This window comes from Belonocnema kinseyi, chromosome 9 (assembly GCF_010883055.1).
Source record: "Belonocnema kinseyi isolate 2016_QV_RU_SX_M_011 chromosome 9, B_treatae_v1, whole genome shotgun sequence".
Classification (NCBI taxonomy): domain Eukaryota; kingdom Metazoa; phylum Arthropoda; class Insecta; order Hymenoptera; family Cynipidae; genus Belonocnema; species Belonocnema kinseyi.
The window spans coordinates 116,490,235-116,499,214 of record NC_046665.1 but is presented as its reverse complement, the minus strand read 5'-3'; the positions used below and the strand labels follow the sequence as shown (position 1 = coordinate 116,499,214).

General features: G+C 24.5%; 1 protein-coding gene across 1 annotated transcript in view; it reads left to right on the top strand.

The window, feature by feature from the left end:
- Positions 1–1,178: 1,178 nt before the first annotated feature.
- LOC117180836 (cysteine-rich secretory protein 2-like) overlaps positions 1,179–8,980 on the top strand; it is a 96,209-nt gene continuing 88,407 nt past the window's right edge. Inside the window, exons 1-2 of the mRNA XM_033373363.1 lie at positions 1,179–1,260; positions 6,080–6,216. Of these exons, the coding sequence (XP_033229254.1) occupies positions 1,179–1,260; positions 6,080–6,216 (219 nt within the window). The remainder of the gene's footprint in view (positions 1,261–6,079; positions 6,217–8,980) is intronic.

Here is an 8,980-nt window from a genome sequence, read left to right as displayed (position 1 = left end):
TATTAAATTAAACAAAAAAATACAAATTTACAACAAAGTAGTAGCATTTCTTTCCGCAGTATTCATTCATTTTTAAACGAATTAAAAGACTATTTTAAAAATTAGACTTTACAACTCTCTGAGAAACCTTATCAGTTTTTAAAAAATATATTGTTGGTCCTAATCGGTCAATATTTGTGGGCTGTACGCTATTTTAAACAAAGAAAGCCAATCATAAAATTACTTTCCTTTTTTTTGTCGTCAATTATTTATTTTTTTAATAACAATAAACAAATTCAAAAAATCTACCAAAGTTTCAGTATTAAGGATGTACACTACGTACAATCAATCTCAAAAGCCGCCAATCTTTAAAACGATTCATAAAATCGAAAAAAATAGATCTATTATTAATTTCTCTAAATCTGGGCGGAAGCTTCTACGTGTACTTTAGAAAAAAAGTTCAAGTTAAAATTGTTTATTTAACAGTAGTTATTTAGAGTTTTAGCTTTTACTTTCTCTTTAGGGAAAGTTTAGAATTTTGATTTCAACCTAAAGATCAAGGCCTTATTTTATTCTTTGAAGGATTCTATACAATTCTATTTGGATGGTTTTATTTGGAATTTAAACTATAATTATTTACAAGAATAATAACTGTATAAATTGTAAATTATTATTTTTGAAATCAACACAAATAGAAAATCCTTCGAAGAATAAAACGAGGCCTGGATCATTGGAATTAAATAAGAATTTTAACTTTTCTCTAAAAAGAAAGGAAAAACTAAATTTCAAAATAACTACTCTTAAATAAACAATTTGAACCTGAATTATTTTTTTCTGAAGTGTGCTAATAAACTTCCGTCATGTTTTAGAAAAATTAATAACACATCTATTTTGGTGAATTTTATAAATAACTTCATTATCTTTATTCTAGAATTTTTCTAAATTTGAATAAAATATTTAAAAGTATATTGCCCGAATTTTACGGTTAAAATAATGATTTTTTTTTAGTCTCAAAGAATTGTGTGGGTATATTTATTGTTGCAGATAAAATTAATTTTGTTTTCAGTAAATTTTCCAACATTTATTTTAAAAATACTAAAATATCTATGTCACAGTATTCTGATAGAAACGTAGTAATTGTTATTTGTATACTAATGATGCTCAAATAATTTTGTGTTTCAGCTTTGCTTTTGACAATCATGAAGTTGATTTTGATGTTTATCGCAATAGCCGTGGCTCTGCCTGCAGCAGCACCTTCGGAAACGGAACGCAGTAAGCCCAGTTAGTACTTTAATTTATGATTTGATATATATTTAAAAAAATGTTATTACTTTCATTAAAATCAGTGTCGGAAATATTTAATAATCCGATGGAAAATTATCTTTATTTTCTAAACAAATTTTCCAGTTTTATAATTTAATATTTTTAAAATAATAAAAATAAACTTCAATGCTTAAACAATTATTCCTTATTTTATAAATGATCCAAATTATTATTATTTTTTTATCGCATGATTTAAAGTTTTTTTCACTGAGAGAATCACTAATACAGCTGAATAGGTCTAGAAAAATCAAACTATTTTGGGTTAAAGGGTAATTATTCTTAGTTAAAAAGTTTATTATTATAGTTTTGGTTGAAAACTCAATTTTTTGATAAAAATTCATCTCTTTTACTAGTAAAATGGAATAGTTTAATTTCAATTTGGAAAGATTAATTTTCCAACTAAAAAAACAGATTTGTATACAAAAAAAATTAGTTTTACTTTTAACCCAGTAGTTTTATTTTCAATAAAAAGCAAGAAGTTTTAGCTGGAATACCAGAAACTTTCAACGAAAAAATAAATGTTCAAACAAGAAGATTAATTTTTCACAAGGCAGATGATTTTTAAATAAAATACAAGAAATTTTGTCTAAAAAATGACGAATTTTCAACGAGATAGTTAAAATTTAAATTAAATTTAAATTTAAACTAAAGGAAACTATTGTAATCATTTTTTCACCAAAAATGTAACAATGAAATTTTCAGTCAAAAAAGAATTGGATTAAAAAATAAATATTATAAGTTAAAACTGCTGAATATTTAACTGGAAGAATTTAATTTTAAACGAAAAAGACCAATTTTCAACAAAGAAGATTGATTCCTACTAAAGGAGACGAATATTTGATACAGAAAAAAATATATTTTCAATTGAAAAGATAAATTTTTAATCCACAATTGAGTAGTTAAATTTTCAACTAGATAATTAATATTCAATCAAAGAGATAAGTTTTTGACTAAAGTCTGAAAAAAATGGTTTAGCTATCCCAGCTAACCATTTATCTGGATATTGTCACCCATTAAAATATAGCTGTGTCATCTAGATTTCTAGCTGCTTTAGCTAAATTTTCTATCTAGAAAAAAATCTAGATAAATTAGCTTGATAATTTTTTAATTGTAAATTCAGCTGGAACCGCTAAAAATCTAGCTGAAAAAGCTATATTTTCTTGGAAGACGAAATCCAGCTAAAAATTTAGCTGGGACAGCCAAAGCATTTTTTTTAGTAAAATAAAGACTTTTTAATTAGAATTATTGAATTTTTAGCAATAAAATTAATTTTCAACCCAGAAGATAATTTTTTATACCAAAAAAATCCATTAAAAAAAAATAAAAACGGATCATTTCAATCGAAAATTGAATAGTTACATTTTCTGTAAAAAATAATTAACTTTCGACCAAAATAAGGAGCAAACTATTTCGTTGAAATACATCTTTATAGCTGAAAATTTTAGAATTTGGTTGGAATTTTTCTTCTTTCCTGACTAAAAACCTTTTTTGGTAACAAATTTTTGTGTTTTAGTAGAAGTTTAATCATTTTTGGTTCAAAATGCAACTGTCGAATTAAAAATGTTTCTTTTCGGATTTTTTTCAACTTTTCTTGATTTCAAATCAAAATATTCTTTGGTTAAAACATGAAATTTTCGTGTTGAAAATACATATTTTGCGATTAAAAAATCAACTATTTTTAGAAAAATTCGTCTTTTTGGATTGAAAAATTAAAAAAAAAGGTTAAATCTTCTTTATTCCATTGAGAATTAAAATTTTCTTTTGCGTTAAAAGTCTGTTTGATTGAAAATTGATCTGCTTTAATTAAAGATTCAATCATTTAATTGAAAACTCAGTTGTTTTTCAAAACAAATTCAAATTTTTTTGATTTGAAAATCATGCAATTTTTTTCGAAATATCAGATGCTACATTTTTCAATGATAATTCATCTTTTTTTTTATAATTTTTCGAAAGTAGAACTACTTTCTTTGAGAATTATTTTGGTTCAGGAATTATCTATTCAGCAGAATTTTAAACTATTTTAGCATAAAATTCACCCTTTTGGTTAAAAATTTAAATTTTTTGTTAATCATTAATATTGTTGTGGTGAAAATTTTTTTTTGGTAGAAAATTCATCATTTTAGCTAAAAATGTTAACAATTTGTCTGGAATTTTTTTTCTTTCTTCACTAAGAAGTCTTGCTTGGTTGGAAATGTATGTGTTTTATCAGAAACTTTATCTTTTTTAGTTAAAAATTTAACTGTTTATTTAAATTTGGACTTTTCAGATTTGCTCAACTTTTCCTGGTTTTAAATTAATATCATGTTTGTTTAAAATATCAACTATTAACTTTCATGTTGAAAATTCATATTTTACGATTGAAAATTTTACTTTTTTTTAAATTCGACTGTTTGACTTGGAAATTCAAAAATTTAATTGAATCCTTTTTATTGCATTCATAATTAACATTTTCTTTGATAATTCATCTTTATGAGTTAAAACTTTCGTTGGTTGAAAATTAATATGTTTTGATTGAAGATTCAACTATTTAATTAAAAATTCAGTTTTTTATTAAATTTAAATATTTTTCATTAAAAAAATAAATCCTATTTAGTTAAATTTTCCGATGTTACATTTCTCGTTGGGAATTTTTTTTTTCAAATAATTTTGTTGAAAGTAGAACTGTTTTCTTTAAGATGTATTTTTGTACAAGAATTATCTATTTAGCTATTTTTACCTTAAAATTTCAATTAATGGAAATTTAATATTTTTTTGTTAAAAATGCAACTGTTCAGTTAAGAATTGGTCTTTTTGAATTTCTTGAAATTTTGTTAATTTGAAATTAAAATCCTCTTCAGTTAAAAAATCAAACTATTAACTTTCGTGATGAAAATATATATTTGAAGATTGCAAATTCAACTGTTTTTTAGAAAATTCGTCTTTGCGACTCAAAAATTTTAAGATTTGGTGAATCCTCTTTATTCCCTTGAGAATTAAGATTTTCTGTGATAATTCATATTTTTGGGTTAATTATCGTTGATAAATAATTTTTCATTCTTCAGATAAAGGTTCAATTATTATGGTACAAAATTTACCTTTATTTCAAAAATTCAAACTTTTTGTTATACATTAATGTTGTTTGGTGAAAATTTAGCTGTTTTTCGAAGAAAATTTATTTTCAGCTACAAATTTCAAAAAATTTGGTTTGAACTTTTTATGTTTCTAGACTAAAAAATTCTTCTTAGTTGAAAACTCATGTGTTTTAATCGAAATTTCATCTTTTTTGTTTCAAAATGCAACTTTCGAGATGAAAATTGTTCTTTTTGAATTTGTTAAACTTTTATTGATTTGAAATAAAAATCCTCTTCGGTTAAAAAATCGAACAATTAACTTTCGTGTTGAAAATACATATTTTACGATTGAAAATTCAACTTTATTTCGAAAATTCGTATTTTTGGCCTAAAAATTCGAAAATTTTGTTAGATCATTTTTATAATTAATAATTAATAATTAATTGATGATTAATAATAATTCATCTTTTTTGGTTAATTTCTTTGAAGTAAAATTACTTTCTCAAAAAATTTATTCTGGTTCAAGAATTATTTTTTCCGCTGAAGGTTCAACTATTTTGGCAATAAATTGAATTTTTTGGTCGAAGATTAAAATTTGTTGTTAATGATTGATATTGCTGTGGTGAAAATTTAACTTTTTGTAGAAAGATCGTCTTTCAGCTAAAAATTTGAACAGTTTGTCTGGAACTTTTTTTCTTTCTTTACTTAAAAATCTTGCTTGGTTGGAAATTCATGTGTTTCAATAGAAATTTCATTTTTTTAGGTTCAAACTGCAACTGATGAGTTAAAAATAGGTCTTTTTGGATTTTTCAACTTTTCTAGTTTTGAAATTAAAATAATCCTCTTTGATTAAACATCAAACTAATAATAAAGTATAAAAATAATTATTTTTTTATTTATCTATTTGATTTGAAAATTCATCCGTTACCGTAGAAAGAACATTTTTTTAATGAAAATAATAACTAATAATAATAACTTTCGTGTTAAAAATACATGTTTTAAGATTGCAAATTTAACTGTTCTTTAATAAATTCTTCTTTTTAACTTTAAAATGATAAAATTTGATTGAATCCTTTTTATTCTTTTGAAAATTTACTTTTTTTAATAATTTTTCTTTTCGGGTTAAAACTCTTTGGAGCTAAAAATGAATCTTTTTTGTTTGAAGATTAAACTATTTAAATGAATATTCAGGTTTTTTTTAATACAACTATTTTTGGTTAAACAATTAAATTTTTTGTTAAAATATCACATGTTACATTGTTCGTTCATAATTCATATTTTTGTTGTTAATTTTTTAAAAGTAGAACTATATACTTTATTGAAGTTTTTGTGTATTAAAGAATTATCCATTCAATTGAAAATTTAACTATATTTTTCTTTGAAGGAATTTATTATTTAAAAATAAAATAATTAGTTTTTTTGTAAAAAACCTTATTTCGTCTATTTTTAAAATATTTTTACCTGTAAAGCCTCTTATTCATAAAGTTTACAAAAATTTTTTCTTTTTTTTTTAATGTGTACTTCCCCTGCCCCCCTCTTTTCTGACCGGCTTGAAAAGATGGTAGTCCGAAAATTCGACACATTTTGGGTCCTGATTAAAATATTTTTTTATGTTATAAATTAAATTAAAAAAATATATATGTATAATAATTTTACATAAAATATAGTATAGAAACTTCATAATGAAACTAAAAAACGATGCAAGACAGTTTCTTTTTTTCTTGCAGTGCCTCGTTTGTACGGAGATAAGATCCCCGAGAGGGTATTAACGCCAAGCAACAAAAAGGTTCAAAGGAAGATAGTCCTTTACCATAATTTTTTTCGGACTCATGTTACTCCACCAGCTGCGAATATGCTGGCTATGGTAAGCTTTAACCATTATATTTATGCACTTCCTCAGATTAAATCAATTTAAATATTTTTGAAGAAGATAATTTTTAAAAATTACATTGGTTAGATTCGTTAAATAAATATTAAATAATGGCTTCTACCTGTATATACGTTCAAAATCAAAATCAAAATCAGGAAACAAAACCTGCAAAAAGTAGATTTAATTAAATTAATTCTTTAGGAAAAAATAGGATATTTAAAAAATTCCAAAACAAACATTTTAGAGTGATAAGAATCTCAGAAAAATATTCGGAATTGTAATTAATTGTAATTAGGTACGTTTTTAGATAGTTCAAGACTTCCCACTGTTTTGATTGGCTACGATTAAACCAGAACCAGAAGTGCTGAAAAGCGCGCGATTTTTAAACAAAATTTTACAATAAATTTACCATTTTTATAAATAAAATGTGGAAAAAGGTAACATAATATATAAACATGTCAAAACTTTATGAAATGTATGAAAAGAGAAATATTGAGAAAAAAAAATTGCATTTGGTGTTTAAAAGTTAGTTTTTTTAGTTGAAAATGCAGGTATCCTATAGTTGAAAGTTGGTTTCAGCTTCCTATGGAGTGATAGAAAAGTGAAACGGAAGTAATATATAATGCGTCAAGGCGCGTTCGAGGGATCTGTTTATATTATTGGATGTAAAAATTCCTAGCGATTAAGTTATAGCGATCGTGCTGAATTCGAGTGGAGCTCATTTATGGTTTTAAACATTTATTTAATCTTCAAGCATTGTAATTATTTAAACAATTTTCATGAATGGCTCTTTTCTGAAGAATATGTTTAATTTATTATGTTGCGTTATAAATTTATAAGAATTATTAAATATTTAAACAATTTTTATTTAAAAATTAAGGGTTTGTCTTTTTCTACGAGTTACTTTGGTTACGGAGTCAACTAAATCTTTTCTATGTTGCTTTGCAAAGGAACTAAAAATAATTTAAAGAATTTTAATTGAAAAATTAAGAGTTTGGCCTTTATCCTACGAATCAATTTATTTTCGAAGGCGACTAAGAATTTATATCCCATTACTCTTTTCTAGGTTGCTTTGTGAATTTATAAGAACTATTAATTTTTTGAACAATTTTAATTGAAAAATTAAGAGTTTGTCTCGTTTCCTGGAAGTCAATTTGTTTACGGACTTAACTCAGAATATGTTTCTTTGTGAATTTACAAGCAATATTAATTATTTAAACAACTATAATTAAAAATTAGGAGTTTGACTTTTTTCTACAAGTCAATTTGTTTACGGCGTCAACTAAGAATGTCTATTCGATGACTATTTTCAATATTGCTTTCCAAATTTACAATCACTATTAATTATTTAAACAATTTTAATTGAAAAATCAAAAGGTTGACCTTTTTTCTTCAAGTAAATTTGTTTACGAAGTTAACTAAGAATGTCTATCCGATGACTCTTTTCTATGTTTCTTTGTAAATTCACAAACAATACTAATTATTTAAACAATTATAATTAAAAATTAAGAGTTTGACTTTTTTCCATAAATCAATTTGTTTATGGCATCGACTAAGAATGTCTATCCGATGACTCTTTTCTATGTTTCTTTGTAAAATCATAAACAATATTAATTATTTAAACGATTATAATTAAAAATTAAGAGTTTGACTTTTTTCCATAAGTCAATTTGTTTACGGCATCGACTAAGAATGTCTATTCGATTAATCTTTTCGATATTGCTTTGCAAATTTACAAGCATTATTAATTATTAAGACAATTTTAATTGAAAATTTTGAAGTTTGGCATTTATCCTACAAATAAGTTTTTTTAGAAGTCAACTAAGAATGTCTATTCGATGACTCTTTTCGATATTGGTTTGTAAGTTTGCAAGCACTTTTAATTAAAAAATTAAGAGTTTGGCCTTTTTTCTACAAGTAAAATTTTTTACGGAGTTAACTAAGAATGTCTATCCGATGACTTTTTTCTATGTTCCTTTGTAAATTTACAAAAAATATTAATTATTTAAACAATTTTAATTGAGAAATCAAAAGGTTTGCCTTTTTTCTTCAAGTAAATTTATTTACGAAGTTAACTAAGAATGTCTATCCGATGACTCTTTTCTATGTTTCTTTGTAAATTTACAAACAATATTAATTATTTAAACAATTATAATTAAAAATTTAGAGTTTGACTTTTTTCCATAAGTTGATTTGTTTACGGCATCGACTAAAAATGTCTATTCGATGACTCTTTTCGATATTGCTTTGCAAATTTACAAGCACTATTAATTTTTTGAAAAATTTTAATTTAAAAATCAAGAGTTTGGCATTTTTCCTACAAGTAAATTTGTTTTCGGAGTTAACTAAGAATGTCTATCCAATGACTCTTTTCGATATTGCTTTGCAAATCTACAAGCACTATTCATTATTTGAACAATTTTAATTAGAAAATTTAAAGTATGGCCTTTATCCTATGAATCAATTTTTTTTTAAAGTCAACTAAGAATGTCTATTCGATGACTCTTTTCGATATTTCTTTGAAAAGGGGGAGGGTCGGTAAGGCCGGTTTTTGGCCTAATTTATTTTTGGACCAAAAAATCAGAAAAAATCATGGTAGTATCTTATAAGTATCCCGAGTCGATTGCACGCTAAACGGACTACCGTCACCCCCAGACACCCCCACCCCCCCTACATATATAGGAAACACCACTACCCACCAACTGTATTTTCGAGAGATTTGACACTCTTAAACATGTATTCTGAGGTTAGCTCGGGT